This window comes from Papio anubis, chromosome 19 (assembly GCF_008728515.1).
Source record: "Papio anubis isolate 15944 chromosome 19, Panubis1.0, whole genome shotgun sequence".
NCBI classification, from domain to species: domain Eukaryota; kingdom Metazoa; phylum Chordata; class Mammalia; order Primates; family Cercopithecidae; genus Papio; species Papio anubis.
The window spans coordinates 6,363,149-6,391,025 of NC_044994.1; the positions used below are offsets into that span (position 1 = coordinate 6,363,149).

Here is a 27,877-nt window from a genome sequence, read left to right on the forward strand (position 1 = left end):
ACACACCACCACAACCACACACCACCACCACCACACCAACCACACACCACCACACACCGTACACCACACACCACTACACACCACCACACACCACAACCACACACCACCACAACTACACACCGCAACACACCACAACCACAACCACACACAACCACAACTTCCCTCTGAGCAGCACAGGCTGCTTTAACCAACCAATTTGGAGTCCAATCAAAATCCTCTACTGCCATCTAGCAACGAATACCAGGAAAGCAGAATATAATAAGGCAAGCTGTTAAGAGGCAAAAAGTGATGTCTAAAGGTTTAAAAGTGCAAGCCAGAAGAACCTGGGCATGCTGTGTTCATGACAGTGCCTTGAACTGGGTCATCCCACACTTGCTAAGGGGCTGGTGTTGGATGTGACAAGAAGAAAGTTGTCAAGGGACTCCAAGATTTCTGACTTGAGAAACTGAAAAAGCCACTGTTAACTGGGATTTTTTTTTTTTTTTTTTTTTTTTTTTTTTTTTTTTTAAATGTGGGTGGAATGGATTTGGGCAAAAAGATTTAAAAATACAGTTTGAAACATGCTAAATTGGAATGTTTTTAAGGGGATACTTGCTAAACTGAACAATAATTGTGCTGTCTCCAGGTTAGCAAGTGTTCCCTTTTAGGTCAAAGGATACAAAGTAGCAAGTATGTAGGAGGAACAAGTCAAAAGACCTAATGAACAACATCAGGACTGTAGTTTCTATAGTGTGTTGTGTTAACAATTTTTGCCAAATCAGTAGATTATAGCTGCTCTTGCCACAAGCATAACTATGTGAGATGATGGATATGTTAATTTGTTCCACTACAGTAACCATTTCACTAGATACATCTTATAATATCATGTTGAATACCTTAAATATACATGATTTTTTTTTAAATTTTTTATTTTTTTTTGAGACAAAGTCTCGCTCTGTCGCCCAGCCTGGAGTGCAGTGGCCGGATCTCGGCTCACTGCAAGCTCCGCCTCCCGGGTTCACGCCATTCTCCTGCCTCAGCCTCCCGAGTAGCTGGGACCACAGGCACCCACCACCTCGCCCGGCTAGTTTTTCGTATTTTTTAGTAGAGACGGGGTTTCACCGTTATTAGCCAGGATGATTTCGATCTCCTGACCTCGTGATCCGCCCGTCTCGGCCTCCCAAAGTGTTGGGATTACAGGCTTGAGCCACCGCGCCCGGCCACGATTTATTTTTTTTTTAAATAAAAATGAAACATTACTTGAAAACCAAAAAAATTATGCTGTACTATAATTTGATAGGTTAAACATTGTCATGCAGTTATTTGATGTAAATATACCCGTAATCCCCAGGATAAAAATATTGGAGTCCTGTTGAAATAACTTGGACATTAAGTAATTGGATTGGGCAAGAAGTGAAAGGGAGATTACTGTCCCACAGAAAAAGTCAAATGCTGGTTCTCATATGTATATCACTTTGCATATTTGTATGTTAAGTGGATTGAACCTACATCACATGGTGGAAGGACTGAATAAAGGGTTAACATAATCTTTTCTCTATCTCTGTGAAAATCTGACTGTAGGCTGTCTACCTCCTTTCCCCTGGGAACCTGGTGACATGAAATGTTTGCTTGAGAGCATTGCTTTTAGGAAAAGAATGGCAGATCTTAGGATGTATCTTTTCAAACTATGGTCTTCGTAACCTTTCTGTCCTGAAACAGAAAAGACTTTTCCTCAACTGGATGGGTAGCGCAATGTATTGACGTGAAATTCTGGTTCTAGCTCTAGTGGGCACAGAAAGACCATGGAGATTAACTCCCCAGACTCATCCCTCTGTAAACTGCCGAGGACAACTGTGCCCGGCCCTGCCTTACTCCTGGATGTGCACTTTGAAATCTCTGCATGACATTACACTGTGTTCAAAAGATGAACAAGTGACTGCTATTTGGTGTTGTGACCAAGGAAACTCTCCAGGCTTGTAAATTCATATTCTTCTTCAAATAGAGGTGGCTAAGAATAGCATCCCAGGATTCTTTATCATTTATGAATCCTTTTGCTTACAACTGTTGGCAAAATGGCATGGGGTGATGTTAACTTGCCAAATTAATGTAGAGGGATGCTAACTGTTTTTGTGCAGTATATTTTGTGCTTATCATGTGCATCACTAAATCATACTTCTTGAACGATTTCATTACTGAGTCAAGAGTTGTAGGGTTAGAAATACGGTCACTGATAATGTAATTGACAACAGAATAACTGTGGATTACTTGTGAGAACTGGATTACATTGTTAACCATTTGCGAAATAGCTGTTGTTGAAACCAAACTGTTACTGTTAGAAAACAAAAAGGTGCAGCATTGAAAGACTTATGGAAGTGGAAACTAGCTTACACAACCCTGTTGGGCAGTAGGTTTTTAGATTGGTGAATTGTCGGACTATTACTGATGGGCATGGTAGTACTGATTTTGGTACTTATACATGCAGATTGTTATGTGATTGGATTGGTGCCCTGGGGTGGTGGAATCGACACTCTAGCACAGGCTTGCACCTGCACAGTTATAAAAATGCTACGAGATTGCAGAGCAAAGCTCCAGAATGAATTATCATTAGGTACAAGTTCCTAAACACATTGTAAGAGTACACATATGGTAAAATCTTTCAAAAGCATACCCCCACCAATTCTCCTCACTTCTTACCCCCCGTCTGCAGGGATTGAGAGAAAGTATGATTTATGGTGGCAGAGATAAATGAAACATCCAAGGGCAGCCCCGCGTTGCCCCAACTCCTGATTCTCTTCCATCTGTTCGTATGTGTTGTCATCAAAGAAATAATATTTTGAAGAGAACTTTGGAATTGAGAAGATGTCTTGCAACGTTGTCTAAGGAAAGTTACTTACTTCAAAGTCATAACCTCCCCAAAGTCTTCTTCTGGAAGACTGTACTTTTAGCTTTCACATTAAAGCTTGTGATCTAACTTGCATATTTTGTACTTTTGTGAAATAGAAGTCAAGGTTCATGTTTCCCACCCCCCCCGAAAGGGATGTCCCAGTGTATTAGTCAGAGTTCTCCATAGAGAACCAATCGGATATATGGGAAGGGATTTATTAGGAGGAATTGCCTCCTAAAATCAATGAGAGGTGGAAAATTCCCACCATAGGGGGGTCTGCAAGTTGAAGACCAGATAAACCCATAGCGTAGCTCATTCTGGAAGCAGTCCCCAGTCTGAGACCTAAAGTCTGAGAGCCCCTCAGGAGTCTTGTGCTGCAAGTCCCTGAGTCCACACCTGAAGAACCTGGAGTCTGATGGGGCAGAAGGAAAAAAGGCATCCGTCTCTGGAAGGGAGAGAGAGAGAACAGAGAGGAGAGAGCAGAGAATTCCCCTTTCTTCTACCTGTTTGTCCCAGCCAAACCTCCAGTGCCTTGAATTGTGCCCACTCATATTGAGGGTGGGGCTTCTCTCAGTCCACTGACTCACAGGCCAGTCTACTCTAGAAACAGCCTAGCAGAAACACCCAGAGACAATGCATCACCAGGAATCTAGGGATTCCTCAATCCAGTCAACTTGACACCTAAAGTTAACTATCACACCCAGGAATCACAGCACTGTATTTTAAAGAGAATTTCCATTCCCCACTGAACTGCCTTGGCAGTTTGTGAAAAATCGACTATGCATGTATGTGTCTGTTTCTTAACTGTAGTCTGTTCCAGCGATCCTTCTGCTTATCCTTACACTGATACCACACTGTACTGATTACTGTAGCTTTGTAATAAGTCTGGAAACAAGTAATATGTCCTTCAAATGTATTGTCCTTTCTCAAAACTCTTTGATTATTCTAAGTCCTTTGAATTTCCATATACATTTTATATATTTTTAAATTTTTTTGATTATACTTTATGTTCTAGGGTACATGTGCACAATGTTCAGGTTTGTTACATATGTATACATGTGCCATGTTGGTGTACTGCACCCATTAACTCGTCATTTACATTAGGTATATCTCCTAATGCTATCCCTCCCCCTTCCCCCCACCCCACAACAGGCCCTGGTGTGTCATGTTCCCCTTCCTGTGTCCAAGTGTTCTCATTGTTCAATTCCCACTTATGAGTGAGAACTTGCGGTGTTTGGTTTTCTGTTCTTGTGATAGTTTGCTGAGAATGATGGTTTCCAGCTGCACCCATGTCCCTATAAAGGACATGAACTCATCCTTTTTTATGACTGCCTAGTGTTCCATGGTGTACATGTGCCACATTTTCTTAATCCAATCTGTCATTGATGGACATTTGGGTTGGTTCCAAGTCTTTGCTATTGTGAATAGTGCCACATAAACATATGTGTGCATGTGTCTTTATAGCAGTGTGATTTATAATCCTTTGGGTGTATACCAAGTAATGGGATGGCTGAGTCAAATGGTATTTCTAGTTCTAGATCCATGAGGAATCGCCACACTGTCTTTCACAATGGTTGAACTAGTTCGTAGTCCCACCAACAGCATAAAAGCATTCCTATTTCTCCACATCCTTTCCAAACCTGTTGTTTCCTGACTTTTTAATGATCGCCATTCTAACTGGTGTGAGATGGTATCTCATTGTAATTTCGATTTGCATTTCGCTGATGGCTAGTGATGATGAGCATTTTTTCATGTGTCTGTTGGCTGCATAAATATCTTCTTTTGAGAAGTGTCTGTTCATATCCTTTGCCCACTTTTTGATGCGGTTGTTTTTTTCTTGTAACTTTGTTTGAGTTCTTTGTAGGTTCTGGATATTAGCCCTTTGTCAGATGAGTAGATTGCAAAAATTTTCTCTCATTCTGTAGGTTGCCTGTTCACTCTGATGGTAGTTTCTTTTGCTGTGCAGAAGCTCTTTAGTTTAATTACATCCCATTTGTCAATTTTGGCTTTTGTTTCCATTGCTTTTGGTGTTTTAGATATGAAGTCCTTGCCCATGCCTATGTCCTGAATGGTATTGGCTAGGTTTTCTTCTAGGGTTTTTATGGTTTTAGGTCTAACATTTAAGTCTCTAATCCATATTGAATTAATTTTTGTATAAAATGTAAGGAAGGGATCCAGTTTCAGCTTTCTACATATGGTTAGCCAGTTTTCCCAGCACCATTTATTAAATAGGGAATCCTTTCCCCATTTCTTTTTTTTTTTTTTTCAGGGTTTTCAAAGATCAGATGTGTGGCATTATTTCTGAGGGCTCTGTACTGTTCCACTGGTCTATGTCTCTGTTTTGGTACCAGTACCATGCTGTTTTGGTTACTGTAGCCTTGTAGTATAGTTTGAAGTCAGGTAGCATGATGCCTCCAGCTTTGGTCTTTTGGCTTAGGATTGTCTTGGCAATGCAGGTTCTTCTTTGGTTCCATATGAACTCTAAAGTAGTTTTTTCCAATTCTGTGAAGAAAGTCATTGGTAGCTTAACAGGGATGGCATTGAATCTATAAATTACCGTGGGCAGTATGGCCATTTTCACAATATTGATTCTTCCTATCCATGAGCATGGAATGTTCTTCCATTTGTTTGTGTCCTCTTTTATTTTGTTGAGCAGTGGTTTGTAGTTCTCCTTGAAGAGGTCCTTCACATCCCTTGTAAGTTGGATTCCCAGATATTTTATTCTATTTGAAGCAATTGTGAATGGGAGTTCACTCATGATTTGGCTCTCTGTTTGTCTGTTACTGGTGTATAGGAATGCTTGTGATTTTTGCACATTGATTTTGTATCCTGAGACTTTACTGAGGTTGCTTATCAGCTTAAGGAGATTTTGGGCTGAGACGATGGGGTTTTCTAAATATACAATCATGTCATCTGCAAACAGGGACAATTTGACTTCTTCTTTTCCTAATTGAATACCCTTTATTTCTTTCTCCTGCCTGATTGTCCTGGCCAGAACTTCCAACACTATGTTGAATAGGAGTGGTGAGAGAGGGCATCCCTGTCTTGTTCCAGTTTTCGAAGGGAACACTTCCAGTTTTTGCCCATTCAGTATGATATTGGCTGTGGGTTTGTCATAAATAGCTCTTATTATTTTGAGATACATTCCATCAATACCGAATTTATTGAGAGTTTTTAGCATGAAGGGCTGTTGAATTTTGTCAAAGGCCTTTTCTGCATCTATTGAGATAATCATGTGGTTTTTGTCTTTGGTTCTGTTTCTATGATGGACTATGTTTATTGATTTGCATATGTTGAACCAGCCTTGCATCCCAGGGATGAAGCCCACTTGATCATGGTAGATAAGCTTTTTGATGTACTGCTGGATACGGTTTGCCAGTATTTTGTTGAGGATTGTTGCATCGATGTTCATCAGGGATATTGGTCTAAAATTCTCTTTTCTTGTTGTGCCTTTGCCAGGTTTTGGGATCAGGATGATGTTGGCCTCATAAAATGAGTTAGGGAGGATTCCCTCTTTTTCTATTGATTGGAATAGTTTCAAAAGGAATGGTATCAGCTCCTCCTTGTACCTCTGGTAGAATTCGGCTGTGAATCTGTCTGGTCCTGGACTTTTTTTGGTTGGTAGGCTATTAATTATTGCTTCAATTTCAGAGCTTGTTATTAGTCTATTCAGGGAATCAACTTCTTCCTGGTTTAGTCTTGGGAGGGTGTATGTGTCCAGGAATTTATCCATTTCTTTTAGGTTTTCTAGTTTATTTGCATGGAGATGATTATAGTATTCTCTGATGGTAGTTTGTATTTCTGTGGGGTCAATGGTGATATCCCCTTTAACATTTTTTATTGCATCTATTTGATTCTTCTCTCTCTTGTTCTTTATTAGTCTTGCTAGCGGTCTATCAATTTTGTTGATCTTTTCAAAACAACAGCTCCTGGATTCATTGATTTTTTGAAGGGTTTTTTGTGTCTCTATCTCCTTCAGGTCTGCTCCGATCTTAGTTATTTCTTGCCTTCTGCTAGCTTTTGAATGTGTTTGCTCTTGCTTCTCTAGTTCTTTTAATTGTGATGTTAGGTTGTCAATTTAAGATCTTTCCAGCTTTCTCTTGTGGGCATTTAGTGCTATAAGTTTCCCTCTACACACTGCTTTAAATGTGTCCCAGAGTTTCTGGTATGTTGTATCTGTTCTCATTGGTTTCAAAGAACATCTTTATTTCTGCCGTCATTTCGTTATTTACCCAGTAGTCATTCAGGAGCAGGTTGTTCAGTTTCCATGTAGTTGAGCAGTTTTGATTGAGTTTCTTAATCCTGAGTTCTAGTTTGATTGCACCGTGATCTAAGAGACAGTTTGTTATAATTTCTATTCTTTTACACTTGCTGAGGAGTGCTTTATTTCCAACTATGTGATCAATTTTTGAATCAGTGTGATGTGGTTTTAAGAAGAACATATATTCTGTTGATTTGGGGTGGAGAGTTCTGTAGTTGTCTATTAGGTCCACTTGGTGTAGAGCTGAGTTCAATTCCTGGATATCCTTGTTAACTTTCTGTCTCGTTGATCTGTCTAATGTTGACAGTGGGGTGTTAAAGTCTCCCACTATTATTGTGTGGGAGTCCAAGTATCTTTGTAAGTCTCTAAGGACTTGCTTTATGAATCTGGGTGCTCCTGTATTGGGCGCATATATATTTAAGAGAGTTAGCTCTTCTTGTTGAATTGATCCCTTTCCCATTATGTAATTGCCTTGTCTCTTTTGATCTTTATTGGTTTAAAGTCTGTTTTTATCAGAGACTAGGATTGCAACCCCTGCCTTTTTTTGTTTTCCATTTGCTTGGTAGATCTTCCTCCATCCCTTTGGTTTGAGCCTATGTGTGTCTCTGCACTTGAGATGGGTCTCCTGAATACAGCAAACTGATGGGTCTTGACTCTTTATCCAATTTGCCAGTCTGTGTCTTTTAATTGGAGCATTTAGCCCACTTATATTTAAGCTTAATATTGTTATGTGTGAACTTGATCCTGTCATTATGTTTTAGCTGGTTATTTTGTTCATTAGTTGATGCAGTTTCTTCCTAGCATCGATGGTTTTTACATTTTGGCATGTTTTTGCAGTGGCTGGTACCGGTTGTTTCTTTCCATGTTTAGTGCTTCCTTCAGGATCTCTTGTAGGGCAGGCCTAATGGTGACAAAATCTCTCAGCATTTGCTTGTCTATAAAGGATTTTATTTCTCCTTCATGTATGAAACTTAGTTTGGCTGGATATGAAATTTTGGGTTGAAAATTCTTTTCTGTAAGAATGCTGAATATTGGCCCCCACTCTCTTCTGGCTTGTAGAGTTTCTGCCAAGAGATCTGCTATTAGTCTGATGGGCTTCCCTTTGTGGGTAACCCGACCTTTCTCTCTGGCTGCCCTTAACATTTTTTCCTTCATTTCAACTTTGGTGAATTTGACAATTACGTGTCTTGGAGTTGCTCTTCTTGAGCAGTATCTTTGTAGCATTCTCTGTATTTCCTGAATTTGAATGTTGGCCTGCCTTGCTAGGTTGGGGAAGTTCTCCTGGATAATATCCTGCAGAGTGTTTTCCAACTTGGTTCCGTTTACCCCGTCACTTTCAAGTACACCCATCAGACATAGATTTGGTGTGTCCACATAATCCCGTATTTTTTAGAGGCTTTGTTTCTTTTTACTCTTTTTTCTCGAAACTTCTCTTCTCGCTTCATTTCATTCCTTTGATTTTCAATCACTGATACCCTTTCTTCCAGTTGATCGAATCGGTTACTGAAGCTTGTGCATTTGTCACATAATTCTCGTGCCATACTTTTCAGCTCTATCAGGTCATTTAAGGACTTCTCTACATTTGTTATTCTAGTTAGCCATTCGTCAAATCTTTTTTCAAGGTTTTTAGGTTGTTGGTGATGGGCTCGAACTTCCTCCTTTAGCTCGGAGAAGTTTGATCATCTGAAGCCTCCTGCTCTCAACTAGTCAAAGTAATTCTCCATCCAGTTTGCTTCCATTGCTGGTGAGGAGCTGTGTTCCTTTGGAGGGGGAGAGCCACTCTGATTTTTAGAATTTTGAGTTTTTCGGCTTTGTTTTTTCCTCATCTTTGTGGTTTTATCTACCTTTGGTCTTTGATGATGGTGTCGTACAAGTGGAGTTTTGGTGTCGATGTCCTTTTTGTTTGTTAGTTTTCCTTCTAACAGTCAGGACCTTCAGCTGCAGGTCTGTTGGAGTTTGCTAGAGGTCCACTCCAGACCCTGTTTGCCTGGGTATCAGCAGCGGAGGCTGCAGAAGAGTGAACATTGCTGAACAGCAAATGTTGCTGCCTGATCGTTCCTCTGGAAGCTTCATCTCAGAGGGGTACCTGGCCGTGTGAGGTGTGAGGTGTCAGTCTGACCCTAGTGGGGAGTGTCTCCCAGTTAGGCTACTCAGGGGTCAGGGACCCACTTGAGCAGGCAATCTGTCTGTTCTCAGATCTCAGACTCTGTGCCGGGAGAACCACTATTCTCTTCAAAGTTGTCAGAGAGGGACATTTAAATCTATAGAGGTTTCTGCTGCCTTTTGTTTGGCTATGCCCTGTCCCCAGAGGTAGAGTCTACAGAGGCAGACAAGCCTCCTTGAGCTTCCCGCAGCTTTGTTTACCTACCCAAGCCTCAGCAATGGCAGGTGCTCCTCCCGAAGCCTCGCTGCTGCCTTGCAGTTAGATCTCAGACTGCCGTGCTAGCAATGAGGGAAGCTGTGTGGGCGTGGGACCCTCCGAGCTGGGCACAGGATATAATCTCCTCGTGTGCCATTTGCTAAGACCCTTGGAAAAGCGCAGTATTAGGGTGGGAGTGACCCAATTTTCCAGGTGTTGTGTGTCAGTTTCCCTTGACTAGGAAAGGGAATTTCCTTCCCCCTTGTGCTTCCCGGGTGAGGCGATGCCTTGCCCTGCTTCGGCTCTTGCTCGGTGGGCTGCACCCACTGTCTGACACGCCCCCATGAGATGAACCTGGTACCTCAGTTGGAAATGCAGAAATCACCTGTCTTCTGTGTCGCTCACGCTGGGAGCTGAAGGCTGGAGCTGTTCTATTCAGCTGTCTTGGAACCACGCCCCCAGACAGTCTCCATATACATTTTAAAATCAGCTTCTCAATTTCTACAACAAAAAAGACTCCTGGAATTTTGATTTGGATTTCGTTGTGTCTGCAGATCCTTTTGGGGGAGAATGCATGCCTTAACAACATTGAGTCTTGCAATTCAGGAACGTGGACTATCCTTCCATTCATTGAGTTCATATTTAATTTCCCTTGGCAATGTTTATAGTTTTCAGTAATTAGGCCCTGCTTATCTTGCACTAAATTTATTTTTCTATATTTTATATTTGTTGATGCTATTGTAAGTGGTATTGCTTTTATAATTTTCTTTCCCAGCTGTCTTTATAGCTAATACATGGAACACAATTGATTTTTGTGAATGACCTTGTATCCTGTGATGTTGCTAAATGTACTTATTACTTCTAGTAATTTTAACTATTAATTCCTTATGATTTCCTTTACATAATCATATAGTCATATCTGCAAATTAAACATTTTTATACTTCTTCAACACTTTTTGCCTTTTCTTGACTTATAGCCCTAGATAGGATCTCCTGTACAGTGTTAAACAAAAATAGCAAAAACAGACACTCTTACCTTATTTGTTATCTCAGGGCACATTTATTCAATCTTGGCACTACTGAATAATTCTTTTTTTTTTTGGACGGAGTCTTGCTGTTTCTTCCAGGCTAGAGTGCAGTGGTACCATCTTGGCTCACTGCCACCTCCGCCTCCTGGGTTCAAGTGATTCTCCTGCCTCATCCTCCCGAGTAGCTAGGATTATAGGCACACACCACTGCGCCTGGCTAATTTTTGTATTTTTACTAAAGATGGGGTTTCACCATGTTGGCCAGGCTGGTCTCGAACTCCCGACCTCAGGTGATCCACCCGCCTCACCTCCCAAAGTGCTGGATTACAGGTGTGAGCCACTGTGCCAGGGCCAGGCTGGATAATTCTATGTTGCAGGGCTGTCCTGTGCACTGGAGTGGGATCGGCAGCATCCTTGGCTTCTCACTCACCAGAGGCTGGCAGCGCCCTCTCACCCCCTGGTGGTGAGAACCTGGTAAGTTACTCTTCAAAAACAAGAACATTTGGAAACATCTGTTTCCAGGTATTGCCAAATATTTCCTTAAGGCAAAAATCATCCCTAGCATCACTGTGCCCTTCGAATAGCCAAGTAGAAGAATTCTCATACAATGTTTTTAGTGTTTTTCTCTTTATTTCTTAAGGATAAAATGCAACATACATATTCTACTTAACAATGAAAGCTGATGGAACAGAAGAATCATTATTAGCTTTTGAGATGGGCAAAGACTTAAAACATTGGTGTTTTCTAGTGTCATGATTTGTCAATCAAATTAGTTTTAGAAAATAGTTGGTAAATGTCTGACAGAAACAAATTTTTAATTAAGGTGTATGTAAGTGTGTAAAACTGTTAAAAATGCTTGAAAACACACACTCTAATCCCATGTCGTATTATTTTTATTTGTAGAAAATAGTTAAAAACTGCCTGTCAGAGAAACTATTTAATCCCTTAACACAAAGTCTTTTAAGGCAAATAAACGTTTATGAAGAACAGTTGAAATACGCCCGCTAGGAAGAAGGGACATTTTAACTCATGTGAGCTTTCAGTCAAGTGAAATAGGTGGACACCAGATGAAAATGCCTGAAAGAAAAGATGGACATTAATTCCTACTCCTGAACACTCGCGTCTGCACGTGGTTAGAAACTCAAGACAATGAGCAGGGCACAGAATTCTCAGAGTATACCACACAGATCACAGTGACACAGTATTTCTGCTTTTAAAGCTTTGCTGAAAAAGTTTTTCGTCATTAAATGTATATTATTAAACATACACTGAAAGCTAATTGAAGGGATTTAAATAATAAGATTCAGGCACAGTTTGTAACAACAATTGTTAAAGTCCATTCATTTTTTTTCCCAAGAAAGGCGAGTGAGGTAGTTTATACTGTATAGACGTTGTAAATAGTTGATAATCCAGTTTGTTTAGAGATCACTGACTCCAAGAATCATATTCCCAAGTGAGCTGCGTAACAAAGGGATCTTCTTTTGCAGAATGGAGGGAAAAAATGAATCAACTCTAGGATTTTTTTCTGAATTAGCATTCCTAAAATGTCAGTTCCCTCTAGCACTGTCTCCTGGAGGACATAATTTTCCCAAGTGTATACCAAGAGCACTAGGAATGGGTGAGAGGGGAGAAGCTCTTAAGGATAGCATGTAGAAGCCCATTATCTGCCCTTCTTTTGTTTGCAAAGAATTGCAATGAATTCATTAAACTTTTTAAAAACAACTCTTGATAAGGCAAAAATTCTTTCAATACTTAGATGAGAGGCATCTTTGCATTTTAACTGTAGGGGTTTGTTTATTCTGAAGAATAAAATTGGTCAAAAGAACCTCTTTAATCACACAAATATTAGTCTGTGTATCTACTAAAAATTCTTCTCTAATCAATTCGCCCTCTGATTAAGAATAAAAGTTATATCCAATGATACTAGTATTGACATGGCCTTCCATATATATATATATATGTGTGTGTGTGTGTATATATATGTGTGTGTGTGTGTGTGTATATATATGTGTGTGTGTGTATATATATGTGTGTGTGTGTGTGTGTATATATATGTGTGTGTGTGTGTGTGTGTGTGTGTGTGTGTGTGTGTGTATATATATATATGTGTGTGTGTGTGTGTGTATATATATATGGAAGTTGAAAGTTGTCAAACATCCTTGAATAAACTAGAGTGATTATACTTATTGACTCAGCTAAGTCTCTGCCATGTAAAACCACATGAAAGTGGACAAGAAACTGTATTTTACCTGTTACCTATTAGGGATTTATTTGAAACTGATGACAAACTGAAGTAAATCTTAAAACCTTCAGAATTTACTCACAGGTTCTAATGTGTTTTTGGTCAAAAGAAATAAAAATTCTCAAATAAAAAATTTAATGAACAGATTTGTGAATTATCTATATAAACACAACAGAATTGAACTATTTGAATGAAAGGAAATACACTGAGAAATATCACTCAGTTTTCATATACATGCAGAAACATAAGGTAGCTGTTTGAAGAATTTCTTCCATATGTGGTCATAAATTACTGCCATTTTACATCTTGGGACGTGGCAATTACATAAAGTAAAATGTTTACCCCTGTTTGAATTGCAAAAATGATGACAGCATTTTTTTCAGACTCTAGAAATTCATGATGTAGCCACGTGCCACCAATTGCCCATACGTTAAAAATGAATAAAATGTAGGAATAAATATAAAACTTATGCAGAAGGCACGTTTCCTTTTAATGGGTTTTCAGGCAAAAAAAAAAAAAAAAAAAAAAATTCTCAAATGAACAAATCAAATGAATGGATCTTGTGTTTTCTATAAAAATATAACAAAATCCTAAATTCCAGCAAGTTATCTACATGTTTTAATATAAGCAATATATTTCATATAGATATCATATAGATATCTATCATATAGTTTCATATAGATATCAAAGTGTAATATAGCATATAAAAGATTTCTTCTACAAATGGGCTTAAATATTACCACGTTTGGAGACCTGCGAAGTAGACAAAAAGATGTTTTTGGTATTTGTGAGCAACTCTGTCTACTGCTTAAATTGTTAAGAGAGAGTCATTTGGGCCTCATTACAACCAATATAAATTCATCAAAATCTTGTCTGGGATAAATGAGAACTCTGTCCGCATTTCCAGCTAATCCGAGAAGGACTATATCCACAGTCTCAAGAGGAAAGGCAGAGCTGTCCAATCCCTCAGAACCTTTTAGATTTGCTCCAAATTAGAAATGTGGGGACTATGTGTTTTGGGCGGTCACAGGTCTGGAATATGGCTCTGCAGGCTCTTGATAGTGAGATAGTGGTCATCTTACCAGACAGGTATCTGATTTTAAGCCTCAGGCTAATCCACGATGCTCGGCCATGCTTATGATTAACAAACAAAAGCAAAATCTGCTTTTATAGTTTATAAAACCCGGATAGAACAGTATTTTTCAGCATTCTTGGATAAAGCAGTTCTGCATTTTTAAACTGGGACTGCAGAAGTGACTGTCTATAGTTGTGAAATATAAAAAAATGGTACGTTTGATCAGAAAAGGAAGCCTGTGCCTGGCACTTGGAAAGATACTGAGCACCATAACCATAATGAGAAAATAGAGGCTCTGTGAATGTTAATACATATGACACCCTTTGTCAAACTAAGCTTCACTAGGAGGACCTGTGCTCATAGAAGAATATGCTTTAAAAGTATCAATTTTCCACAGTCGATGATAGAGAACAGTTCATTTGCACCAGAATGCTGACAGTCACAATACACAGCCTGATGTACATAACAGTACAGTTTTCTTTAAACAGAAGTTCTTCCTCCTCCAATTCAGGAGTCAGTCAGAGCATAAATATTATATGTTTCACTTTAGAAACCGATTCTCTTTAAAAAGCACATCTGGATTATTTTGCAGGGTAGAAATGAAGGCTATTTCTGGCATTCTTGCTCAAAAAGTCAAACATGTACATTAAGTATAAAAATGGTCTCTTTCACCTCTTTCGTTGGGTAGCATTGGCTACATAAAGAACATTGCTTATCCCTCGGTCTAGGGCCAAGTTCATTTCTGCTAGGAAGCTGAAATACTAGAAGTGATTAGAGTTCCATATTCTAGATTGGTCTTTCTTCTGGAAGGACCACATCATCTTTCCTTTACTTTTATAAAAAAAAAATATCATGAGAAAGCTTCAACTGAATTGGTGAACCAGTGCCCCTTCCATAGTTCATGCTGACAATGTCCACTGCGGAGGGCCAGAAATACTGAGAAGGCTGTAGGAACAAATATGTCAAACACAGTGTTGTTTTTTCCCTACCAAAATGTAGGATCTTTTTGGCATATAATACATGATAGCAGCTATCTTGAGGATATTTTAAGAACTTGGTTGGGGTTTAATCACCCATTCTGCTTGAGGATTTATACGATACACATCCAATATATAAGCATCTGGATCCAAGCAATGCTCTCCTAAAAGAAAAAGATCAGAGAATAAGTGTACATTTGTGTGTGTGTGTGCGTGCGTGTGCACACATGTGTATGTGTGTGTTTGTGAGGTTCAAATAAGGTTAATATAGTTCTCTTGGCCAAAGTAAGTAGACATATGTTAAGGTTTCTTAACAAACTCTTCTTCCCTCTTCTCCCTCTCTCCCTTCCTTTTTTTTTTTTTTTTTTTTTTCTTTCTTTAAGACTGTGAAGTATGGGTATATCAAATAAATCTCATGTGAAATTGTGGAAGAAAGCAGACATACCATCACAGGCAAATTGTTCCCTTGCTTCATGGCATCAATTAGAAAATTATGGCAAGGGCTGGGTGCGGTGCCTCACACCTGTAATTCCAGCACTTTGGGAGGCTGAGGCGGGCAGATCACTTGAGGTCAGGAATTTGAGACCAGCCTGGACAACATGGTGAAACCCCATGTCTATTAAAAATACAAAAATTAGCCAGGTGTGGTGGCAGGTGCCTATAATCCCAGCTACTGGGGAGGCTGAGGCAGGAGAATCACTTGAACCCGGGAGGCCGAGGTTGCAGTGAGCCAAGATCGTACTACTGCACTCCAGTCTGGGTGACAGAGTGAGATCCTGTCTCCAAAAAAAGAAAAAAGAAAACTATGGCAAGAACTTTTTTCAGGTATAAACTCATCATTCATATGCTAATACATGTCCTCCAGTGGTTTTATAGATAGGTACTTGACCAGAGCTAGAGAAGATTCAAGTCAAGTTCGTTTTAGGAATGGTCATTTTGTTTCTTCACTACATCCGTAGTGAAGCCCATAGGTAGGAAATCCCAAAATGGTAACAACTAAAAGATCATCATTCCCTGGGGCAAACGTATTCGAAAGTCTTTACGTGCAGTGTGCTTGAAACGTATGCTGAAGTCTCAAACAAAACTACCAAGAGCTGCCTGCATGCTCAGTTGTTTGATTCATTCACTTACCAAATATTAATCATGTGCCAGGCATTATTCCAGGGGCTGGGTTTACAGCCATGTATCAGTCAAAAACATTCTAAGAGCAGCATAAGGCAACTAACAAACACATATAATATCAAGTAAGTCCGCTGGTGATAAGAACATGAGAGAAAGGCCAAGCATGGAAGGCATGTTCGGGAGGGTGTGAGGAAAGGGGGGTCTTGCTGAGAAGCTGATTTATCGGCAAAGACCTGGCAGAGGCCAGGGACTGAGAAGTGAGGCTGTCTGGAGGGAGGGCATCCTGGGGAAAAGTCAGAGCACATGCAGAGGCCCCAAATCCAAGCCTGCCAGGTGATTGTATTTACAGGTTTAGTGTTTGAAGGGACCCGTGGGATAGAAATTTCAGGGGCATCCACATACGGGTGGATTTAAAGCAGTGAGATGGATTAAGCTCGCCAAGGAAGGTAAGTGCAAAGAGAGGAGAGTTCCGAGGACTGAACCCTACCGTTCTCCAACCTTGAGAGGCTGAGAGGACAAGAAATAAGGGGCACAGGGGCTCCAGCAGCACAGCCAGGAAAAGTGGGAAGACAGTCAGAAGCTTAGGGCGTCCTTGAAGTCAGGTGAAGAAAGTGTTCTTCAAAGGAGGGAAAGATCAACTCAGGCAGTTCTAAAAACAGACGAGTTGTGTGGTGACCATGACAAGAGGGCGATTCTGGTGTAAGTGCTGAGGGACAGAGCGTGCCTGGAGTGGCTTCAAGAGAGAACAAGGAGGAAGAAATTGGAGTGTAGACACTGATTCCAGAAGCTTTTGCTGTAAGGTGGAACAGAGAAACGGGAGTAGACTTAAAGGGGGTCAAGAAAGAATTTTGTAAAGGGGAGGGAAATTGCCAGTTTTTTAAATGCAGATGGAGATGCTGCAGCTGGGAGGGAAAGGTTGATGGTGTCGGAGAGCGGAGGGTGCTGGCGAGAGGAGGTGCTGCCCTCAGTGGGAGCACAGAGCGCCCATGGGACTGTGAAGATATTCACAGACCAAGCGGGGAAGTTTTGTTGATTCCTCCCCTGCTCCCCCAGGGAAATAGAAAGAATGAATTTGGGAGGAGAGTGAAAACAGGGAAGTTAATCAAAATGGTGTCATGCCTCCGAAAGTTCTTACAGTCTTCTCCACTTTGTTTTGCATCGAGTCTCCAGAGAGACTTTCCAACTTCAAGTCACATTGAAAAGACCCAGGCCACCGAGGCGCGGTGGCTCACACCTGTAACCTCAGCACTTTGGGAGGCCGAGGTGGGCGGATCACTATTGAAGAGACCCAGGCCAGCGAGGCACAGGGGCTCACGCCTGTAATCTCAGCACTTTGGGAGGCCGAGGTGGGCGGATCACTTGAGGTCAGGAGTTCGAGAGCAGCCTGGCCAACATGGTGAAACCCCATCTCTACTAAAAATAAAATAATTGTCTGGGCATGGTGGTGGGCACCTGCAATCCCAGCTACTAGGGAGGCTGAGGCAGGAGAATCACTTGAACCTGGGAGGTAGAGGTTGCAGTGAGCCAAGATCACGCCAATGCATTCCAACCTGGGCAACAGAGCAAGGTTCCATCTCAAAAACAAAACAAAACAAAACAAAAACAACAACAACAATAACAAAACAGGAAAAGATCCAAGCTTACTTCATATCAACACTAAAATATTCTCATTTAAATTTTGAAAATATTTTAGAAAAGTTGTGCAACTGTTCTCACGAGATAAAAGTATCAGAAACCTACTGATTTTTAGTTTTTATCTAAGAGATTTAGAAAATATACCTTTATGGTAATATCAACATATTTCTTTTAGAGTAATCAGAGAATTGAGCAGTAGAAATTATTACAGTGTGCTTACCTATATTTCCTCCAATTTCATATAACCTTTGGTTCTGAATCTTAATACATTCTGATGAACCATGACTGAAAAAAAAAGAGAAAGTAATGTAATTTTAGCACTCTATCCTGATCTGAGGTAAAAGTGCATGTTAAACAACCAGGCAAAAAATACTTCATTCTACCTTGACGAAATATATCCCACAAAACTGTATCATGACTGAAGTTATGATAAAAACAATTGTTTTTCTGTCTGGCACAGACAAGAAGCTGAGGCCCCGGGAGGACGGGACTGCACCCACCAGGTTGGGAAGCCGCAGTGCTCCACCACATAGAGCCCACTGAGGCCACAGCTGCCAGCACCATTTCAGGGTAGTTACTGTTACTGACACATCAAGGCTGGCCACGGAGCAGCTGCATGTTTAATACTGCCTTGTCATTGGCCGCATTACTCTCAATCCAAAAGAAGTCAGGTTTTATTTCTGCATTTGCCAAAAAATTGAATGGGATTATCAGCCCATGTCGCATTTCTCAGTTTGCCTCATGCTTTGCAAGGTGTCTAAGGCTGACTTCATTGCAAGTCTGTGCCCCTTAATAAAAGCAAGTCACGGCCGGGCACGGTGGCTCATGCCTGTAATTCTAGCACTTTGGGAGGTTGAGGCAGGCGGATCATCTGAGGTCAGGAGTTCGAGACCAGCCTGGCTAACATGGCAAAACCCCGTCTTTACTAAAAATACAAAAAATTAGCTGAGCGTGGTGGCATGTGCCTGTAGTTCCGGCTACCCGGGAGGCTGAGGCAGGAGAATTGCTTGAACCCGGTAAGAGGAGGTTGCAGTGGGTGGTGATCACGCCATTGCACTCCAGCCTGGGCGACAGAGCGAAACTCCATCTTGAAAATAAAATAAAATAAATAAAATAAAATAAAATAAAGTCACAGGAAACTACCACTCAATTTAATTTTTCCACCCCAGACTAGAATGCTGGGTTAGAAGAGTCTAAAAGACTATCGCTGACCTCCATCCCCATCAAGGAGCGACTTTCAGCTTGGTTCCTTCAATAATTGTCCTGGCCTCTCCACTGTGAGGAAGATGCAAGTGTGCCCTCTTTTTTTGTTGTTTTTTTGGTTTAATCGAACTTTCATTTGAGATGCTGTAGATTCACACGTAGTTGTAAGAAATAATAAAAGCGCATCCTGCGCACCCTATACCGATTTCTCTCGATAGCAACATCTCATAAAACTCTAGTGCAGTATCACGACCAGAATGTTGACACCCATTCAGGGAAGATGCAGAACATTTCCAGCCCCACAAGGCACCCCCTGCTGCCCCTTTATAGCCACATTCACTCCTTCTCCCCATCCTACCCTATCCCCATCCCTTACCCCGGCAGCACTACCCTATTCTACAGTTCTATAAATTGGTCATTTCACAAAGGTTAAACAAATGGAAACGTACAGTATGACACATTTTTGTACTAGCTTTTTTTTTTTTTTTCCAACTTGGCATAAATCCCTAGAGATCCACCCAAGTTGCTGCATTTTTATTGTTGAGTAGTATTCCACGGTATAGAGGAGCCAGTTCTGTAGTCACTCACCTGCTGAAGGACACCTAGGCTTTTTCCCCCCAACCTTGCCAGTTTTTGACTGTGTAAATAAAGCCGCCATCGGCATTTGTGTACAGGTTTTTGTGTGAACATGCTATTCATTTCTTCGGGATAAATGCCCAGGAGTGTGAATGCTGGGTCATATGGCAGCCGGAGATTTAGTTTAAGAAACTGCCAAACTATTTCATGGAGTGACTCACTATTGACATTCCCGCCAGAAATGCACGAGCGACCCCGTTTCTCTGTATCTTTGTCAGTATTTGGTGTTGTCAGTATTTTTTATTTTAGCCATTCTCACAGGTGTGTAGTCATATGTAATTGTGGTTTTAATTAGCATTTCCATAATGGCCAACGATGTTGAACATCTTTCCATAGTTGCCATTTGTTTATCTCTTTGGTGAAATGTAATCTGTATCTCTTTGGTAGTGTCTGTTCATGTCTTTTGCCCACTTTCAAACTGGATTGTTTGTTTTTTTAACTGTTGAATTTTGAGTGTTTTATTTATATATTCTAGATACTAGTCCTTTGTTGGATACGTGGTTTTGCAAATACTTCATTCCAGTCCTTAGTTTGTCTTTTCATCCTATTCACATGGTCTTTTAGAATGTAAGTTTTCCATTTTGATGAAGTCTAATTTATCAATTTTATTTCTTATGGGTCACATTTTTGATGTCAAGCTCTAAGAACTCTTTAGTTTTAGATCACAAATATTTTCTCCTACATTATTTTCTAAGGGTTTTATAGTTTTACACTACACACTTAAGTCTGTGATCCGTTTTGAGTTAATTTTTGAATAGGTGTGAGGTTTAGATCAAGGTTTATTTATTTTTTGCCTATGGATGTCCATTGCTTCAACACCATTTACTGAAAAGGCTTCCTCCATCGAATTGCTTTTGTACTTTTCTCAAAATCAGTTGCTGGAATAGCCAAATTCATAGAGACAGAAAGGAGAAGAATGGTTGCCAGTGGCTAAAGGCAGGGTGAATGGGGATAGAGTCTCCGTGTGGGATGATAAAAAAGATTTTGGGTATGAATGATGGTGATGGTTGCACAACAATGTGAATGTACTTAGTGCCGCTGAACTGTCCCTTTGAAATGGTTAAAACAGACTTTTATGTTATGTATAGTTTACAATAAAAATCTTTTAAAAATCAGATGGGCCTATTTGTGTAGGTCAGTTTCTGGGTTCTCTATTCTATTCCATTGATCTAAGTGTCTATCCCTCCACCGGCACCATACTATCTTGATTACTCTACCTTTTATATAATCAGCCTTAATATCTAGTAAAGTGATTCCTCCTACTTTGTTCTTCTTTTTCAGTATCATTTTATTCTAGCACCTGCGCTTTTCCATATATATTTTTAGAATAAGCTTGTGCATGTTTACAAAGTAACTTGCTGGAATTTTGACAGGAATTGCATTAAACCCATAGATCAATTTGGGGAGAACTGATATCTTTACCGTGTTATCTTCCAATCCATGAAAATGGTATGTCTCTCCATTTCTTTAGGTCTTCTTTAATTTCTTTCACCAGCATTTTGTAATTTTCAACGTATAGATCCTGTGAAGGTTTACTTAAGTTCATGCTTAAGTATTTATTTTTAGAGTGACTGTAAAGGGTATTGTGTTTTTACTTTTGGTTTTAAATTCGGTTTCCACATTTAAAATGTATTCCAATATTCCAGTGTGACTGATTTTTGTGTGTTAATCTTGTATCCTGTGATCTTACTGAACTGACTTATTAGTTCTAGGTCTTTTTAAGTTTTTATTTTATGAAATTTTTAATGTAGATATTCAGGTCATCTGCAAATAGAGACCATTTTATTTCTTCCTTTATAACCTGTGTGCCTTTTCTTTTCTTTGCCTTACTGCAGTGACTTAATATTCCAGAAGTATGTTGAAAGAGATTGATGAAAGTGGGCATCCTTATTCTTGCTCTTAGAGGGAAAGTATTCAATCTTTCATTGTTAAGTATGATGTTAGCTGTAGGTTTTGTAGATCATCTTTATCAGGTTGAGTAAGTTCTCCTCTTTTTCTAGTTTTCTGAGAGTTTTTATCATGACTCGGTGCTGGATTTTGTCAAAGGCTTTTTTTCTGTATCAATTGAGATGACCGTATGGTTTTTCTCCTGTTGATATGACTAATTACATTGATTGATTTTTTAATGTAAAATCAACCTTGCATGCCTGAAAAAAATCCGTTGGTTTATGGTATATAATTCTTTTAATAAATGCTAGGTTAGATTTGTTATTTTGCTGATAATTTTTAAAATCTAAATTTATGAGATATTGGTCTCTAGGGCTTTTGTTTTTTTTAATATAATTTTTATTTTTTGGTATTAGGGTATTAATACAAGCTTCATAAAATGAGTTAGGGAGTATTCCTCCCTCTTCTATTTTCTAGAAAAGATTGTTCTAGATTACTCTTAATTCTTTAAACATTTGCTAGTTTTCTCCAGCAAAACCATCTGGGCTTCCAGAGATTTTAAAAACTTTAAAATTATAGATTCAATTTCTTTAATGGCTATAGCACTATTCAGCTAGTCAATTTCATTTTGGTTGTATTTTGGTAATTAGTGTTTTTCGAGGAATTGGTACATTCTAAGTTTTGAATTTATTAGCTGTAAAGTTGTTACAGTAATCCTTTTTATCCCTTTAATGGAAGTACTGTACAGTGATACTCCATTTGACTGGATATCCTTGATGTGTGTCATCTCTTTATCTTTGTTAGTCTTTCTAGGAGTTTATCAATTTTATTGCTTTTTTAAAAAAGCAACTTTTTGTTTCACTGATCTTTATCATTTTCCTGTTTTTAATTTCACTTATTTCTGCTTATCTTTATTAATTTCTTCCTTCAGGTTGTTTTAGGTATATTTTGCTCTTATTTTTGTAGTTTTTAGAGGTAGGAACTTGGACAGTGGATTTGAGATCTTTCATTTCTATCATAAGCATTTACTGCTATAAATTTTTCTCTCAGCACAGCTTTAGTTGCATCCCACATAATTTTATTTTTAAAATTTTATTTATGTATTCATTTTTGAGACGGAGTCTCACTCTGTCACCCAGGCTGGAGTACAGTGGTGTGGTTTCGGCTCACTGCAAACTCTGCCTCCCGGGTTCAAGTGATTCTCCTGCCTCAGACACCTAAGTAGCTGAGATGACAGGTGACTGCCACCATGCCTGGCTCATTTTTGTATTTTTAGTAGAGACGGCATTTCACTGTTGGCCAGGCTGATCTCGAACTCCTGACCTCGTGATCCACCCACCTCAGCCTCCCAAAGTGCTGGAATTACAGGCATGAGTCATCGTGCTCAGCCTATCTTTCTGGATTCTATCTTGTTTTATTTATATAATTTTTTAGTATATTGCTTTGTATGGCTTTGTGGTTTCTCTGGATATTACAGAACATGTGTAACTTATTGCAGTTTACTGATATTGATGTTTTACTAATAAATGATATGTACTTTTATTAGTTTTTATCCTCACACTTAAAAATTAATGATATTTATTCCTTTAAAAGTTTTTATATTTCTATCATGGTAAAATACATATAACAAAATATATTATATTAGCAATTTTTAAGTGTATAGTTCAGTGGTATTAAATACATTCATAATGTTGAACAACCATAACCAGCATCTGTTTTCAGAACTCGTTTTATCTGTAAAACTGAAACTGTATGCCCATTAAACAATAATTCCCCATTTCCCCTCCCTCTTAGGCCCTAGCAACCACCATTCTATTCTGTCTCTATGATTCTGACCATAACTAAGTGGAGTCATATAGTGTTTATCCTCTTGTGACTGGCTTATTTCATCAGCATAACGTTCTTGAGGTTCATCCATGTTGCAGCATATGTCAGAATTTCTTTCCTTTTTATGGCTGAATCGTATTTCCTTATATGTATATACATATTTGGCTTATCCGTTCATCTGTTGATGAATACTTAGGATGCTTCCATGTTTTAACTATTGTGAATAATGCTGTGAACATGAGAGTAAAATGTCTCCATGAGGTCCTGCTTTTAATTTTTTGGCCATGTACCCACAGGTGGAATTGCTGGATCATATGGTAATTCTGTTTGTAACGTTTTGAGGAATCACCATACTGTTTTCTACAGTGGCTGTAGCATTTTTTACACCCCCACTTCCCACCAGTGGTGCACAAGATTTCTGATTTCTTCTCATCCTCACCAGCAATTGTTTTTTTCTTCTTTTTTTTTTTTTAAGGTAGTAGCTATTCAAATGAGTGTGATAGTTCTATTTATTCTCAGTTCTTTGAATTCAAAATCACGTAAGTTAAAGGAGGACCACTGATGCATGCATAGATTTCATTTTTAAAATGGAAAGATAATCCTGATATTCTGGCATAACTAAATTTTACCTATTTTACTCTGAAATTATTTTACCATTGAAAACTGGTAGTTTTAAAAAAAACTGGTAAGATCCTGGAAACAATTTTAAAATAAATATTTAATTTTAGAACTCTTTTAGATTTACAGAAAAACTATGAAGATGGTATAGGCAGATCCCATATGCCCCACACCGCTCCCCCCATTATAAACATCTAATATTAATGTAGTATATTTGTTACAATTAATGAACCAATATTGATACATTATTATTAACTAAAGTCCATACTTTATTCAGATTACCTTCATTTTAACCTAATATTCATTTTCAGTTCAAGGATCCTATCCAGAATTTCACATTACATTTAATAATTGTAGGGGGCTGAAGAGTGTCCCCCAAAATTCATGCCCGTCCTGAAGTTCATAATTTGACCTTATTTGGAAATAGGGCATTTAGAGATGTAATTAGTTAAAGATCGTGAGACTAAATCATCCTGGATTTAGGTGGCACCTAAAATGAGTAAAGATGATGTGAAGATGGGAGAAGAGATTGAAATGATGTGTAAGCCATGGAATGCCAAGATTGCTGTCAACCACCAAAAGTTACGAGGGAGGCATGGCAGAGTTTCTCCCACTGAGCTTTTAGAAGGAATCTACCTGCTGACATCTTTATTTCAGACTTCTGGACTCTTGAACTGTGAGAGAATACATTTCCACCTTTTAAGCTACCCAATTTGTGGTCATTTGTTATGGCAGCACTGGGAAATTAATATAGTAGTTGGGTCTCCTTAGACTGCTCTGATAATTTCTCACAGTTGCCTTAGTTTTGATGACCTGAACAGTTTCAAGGAGTACTGCTAGGGTATTTTACAGAATGTTCCTCAATTGGGATTTTTCTGATGTTTTTCTCATGTTTAGATTGGAATTATGTGTTCTTGGAGGAAGACCACGGAGATAAAGGACTGTTTTTATCGTATCGAGGGTGTACTTGGATATTATCAACATGACATCACTGCTAATATTAACCCGATCACCTAACTGAGGTCAGATTTCTTCGGTGTAAAGTTGCTTTTTCCCTTTTTACACACTAGTTTTTGGAAGGAAGTCACTCTGCATAGACCACATTTAGGGAGTGGGGGTGCACCACCATTTTAAAATGTAATTGTCTTAAGTGTGTCCTCTACATACAATGAGCAATATATCAGATGATATAATTTTTGCTTCTCTCACCAAATGTGATTTTAAAAATGCATGAGAAGTAGGATAGTTTATAGCCCTCTTTGTACCCACTCTGATGTTCTCCTTTCCTTTCTGATGTTCTAAGCCTTGTTATAATTTCCTTTCTGTTTAAAGAACTTTCTTCAGCCATCCTTTATGGGTCAATTTGTTAGCAACAAATCTCTTAGTTTTCCTTCATCTGAGAATGTCTTTATATCTCCCTCATTTCCAGAAGGACATTTTTGCTGAATATAGAATTCACAGTTGACAGGTCTCACTCTGTATTTCCTCTCCTTTTGGGATTCTGTATGACATGTAGCTCACTTGTTAGACTCCCATAGGTCCTTGAGGCTATGTTCATTTTTTTTCTGGTTTATTTCCTCTCTGTTGTTCATAATCGATAAACTATTGATATGTCCTCAAGTTTGCTAATTCTATCCTCTATTATCTTCACCCTACTACTGAACAAGTTTTTTCACCCATTCAGCAAGTTTTTTACTTCAGTTTTTGCATTTTTCAGTTCTGTAAATTTCCATTTGTTGTATTTTTAAATAACATCTATTTCTTTGCTGATATTTTCTACTTTTTCATTTGTTTCAGAATTCATAATTGCTTGTGGAAGTACTTTTTGTGACAGTTGCTATAACATTCTTGTCAGAAAATTCTAAAATTTGATTTAGTTTAGTGTTGACATTGTGGTTTCTTTTTTCTCATTCATGTTGTGGTTTTGTCTTAATGAGTGATTTTGGGTTGTATTGTGAACATTTTGGATATGACACGATGAGACTCTGGGGCTTATTTAATCTTCATTTTTTGGCATGTAGTCTTCCTGTTGAGGTTTAGCACAAGGTCTGGGTGGGCATGTATGTTCAGCTTCTTGCTGGGCCCCATTGAAAGCAGGACAGCAACTGGCTCTGCCTCATTGCCTCCAATTGGGAGTGTGAGATCAGCTCCCTGCTGGGCTCTGCTGCCACCAGGGTGGTGGAAAACAGAAGCTAACACTGCCTTGTTGCTGCAGGCTGAGGGTGAAGCTCAGCTCCTCACTGGGCCCCACTGACACCAGAAAAGAGGAGGGGAGGGAGCAGAGTGTCAACTGTTCCCACATCTTACCCCTTTCCACCAGGTGTCAGGTGGAGGCTCAGCTCCCCACTGGGGCTGACTGATACTAGTAAGGGCAACAGGTAAGCTCTGCTTTGGCCGGCCTTGTTCAGTTTTGCTCATATGGTCGGGGGAAGAGGCTCAGCTCCCTCAGGGCCTTACTGACACTTGTGCTAAATGGCCTGCCTTGCACTGCCTCACTGCTACTGTGTTTCATTGCTGCTGGGTGAAGGGGAAAGCTTAGCTCACTGCAGGACCCTGCAGACACGACCCTGGCTTGGAATCAGACCACCCACCTGGTTGTGTTAGGTGGCACGTGGTGGATGGCAGATCCACTCCCTGCTTGGATCCACTGAAACCATGGGGCGGTGGCGCGTTTTTTCTGTTGGTGTTTGGCTGGAGTAGGGCAGATATTGCCAGAAAGGTTTTCTGTGGTTGGGCCACCCCTTTACCTAATCCTTTGGCTAGGCTTTCCTTAGAGCTCTTTTTCATCTGTGCCTATTGTCAGTTGCAGGTTGGAAGTTTCCACAGTGTTCTGTCTGGGATGCATGGGAGGTGATAAGGAAACTCCCAGAACTCACCCCCGTGTCATTTCTCAAGGCCTCGTCTATCCACCTTTCAGAGTCTTTCTCTGCTTTTTGTTGTGTTACTGTCCAGGGTTTACTAGTTGTAAGGGAGAGTACCTGAAAGGAATGGGTCTTCTCCCTCCTGTTTTAACTTAAACACATGGGGGTCTGAGTAGGCAGTCAGAAATAAGCCTCTAGTGAAAGACGCAAAATCAGGGCCAGTTTACAACACTTAAACTGAAATAGGCCATAGTTCTAACAAGTAAAGAGAACGGATAGGGCACAATTTTTTAAAATTATTATTTTAAAAGTTTTTTATTTCCATAGGTTTTTTGGGAACAGGTATTTGGTTACAAGAGTAAATTATGTAGTGGTAATTTCTGAGATTTTGGTGTGCGCATCTCCCAAGCAGTATACAATGAACCCAATTTGTAGTCTTTTATTCCTCACCCTCTTCCCCCTGAGTCCCCAAAGTCCACTATGTCATTCTTATGCCTTACATCCTCATAGCTTAGCTCCCACTTACAAGCGAGAACATATGATGTTTGGTTTTCCATTCCTGAGTTACTAAGATTTTTCGAAGAAGTTGTTATAAAAGATTTGAGTCTATCAGGAGTCATTGGTTCTAATTTATTATCTGTAACTAGAAGTCTATTGGATACCCAAATCCCTTGAATGGTATTTCAAGCCTCTATATGACTGCCTACGTGGAGGTGTCCAGGCCAATAGCAAAGAGGAATACATGTTTGGGGCTCCTGTTGACCTCTGTCTACTCTTCTTTTTTAACCCATTTCCCATTTAGGAAGGAAAGTGCAGCTTGCTCTCAGTGCAGTATTGTTGGGGCAAGTGGGAAACAGGTTAACGTGTGTGTATATATTATACATAAAATGCACAAGTCAGAAGTACACAACTTGATGAATTTTCACAAAGTGAACACATCATATAATCTAATACCAAAAGAAAAAAAAACTTCCAAGGCCATCAGCATGCCTTTCCGGTCGCTATGCCTTCCTCCACCCCCTACCTTCCACTACCCCCTTTAGTGGTAATTTCTGAGATTTTGGTGCACCCATCTCCTGAGTTTTTCTCCTGATGGTAGAAAATCCTGACCTCATACCATAGATGACTTTTACTGGCTACTTGTTTTTCTTTTAATTTAAATTTTATTGAGATAATTGTAGATTCACATGTGGTTGTAAGACATAATACAGAGAGATTCTTTGTATTCTGCCATTTTCCCCAATGATAGCAATTCACACAACTACAGCATAATGTCACAATCA

The 27,877-nt window shown here is 39.5% G+C and overlaps 1 protein-coding gene and 1 long non-coding RNA gene across 18 annotated transcripts in view; one reads left to right on the plus strand and one right to left on the minus strand.

Annotated features, from left to right (window-relative positions):
• The window catches only part of LOC116271450, a 58,358-nt gene that overhangs the window by 6,478 nt on the left and 24,003 nt on the right, over nt 1-27,877 (plus strand). For 7 of the 9 annotated variants that reach the window (XR_004180016.1, XR_004180021.1, XR_004180013.1 and 4 more), the window contains one exon: nt 24,631-24,755. The exons of the other annotated variants lie outside the window; for them this stretch is intronic. This is a non-coding gene — a long non-coding RNA (uncharacterized LOC116271450). The remainder of the gene's footprint in view (nt 1-24,630; nt 24,756-27,877) is intronic. 9 annotated transcript variants of the gene reach the window in all.
• Nucleotides 13,914-27,877, minus strand: part of ARHGAP28 (Rho GTPase activating protein 28) — a 240,190-nt gene continuing 226,226 nt past the window's right edge. For all 9 annotated transcript variants that reach the window (XM_017951551.3, XM_017951550.3, XM_017951548.2 and 6 more), the window contains 2 exons: nt 17,783-17,847; nt 13,914-14,969 (listed from right to left, as the gene is read on the minus strand). In XM_017951551.3, the coding sequence (XP_017807040.2) occupies nt 14,875-14,969; nt 17,783-17,847 (160 nt within the window). In that variant the 3' untranslated portion in view covers nt 13,914-14,874. The remainder of the gene's footprint in view (nt 14,970-17,782; nt 17,848-27,877) is intronic.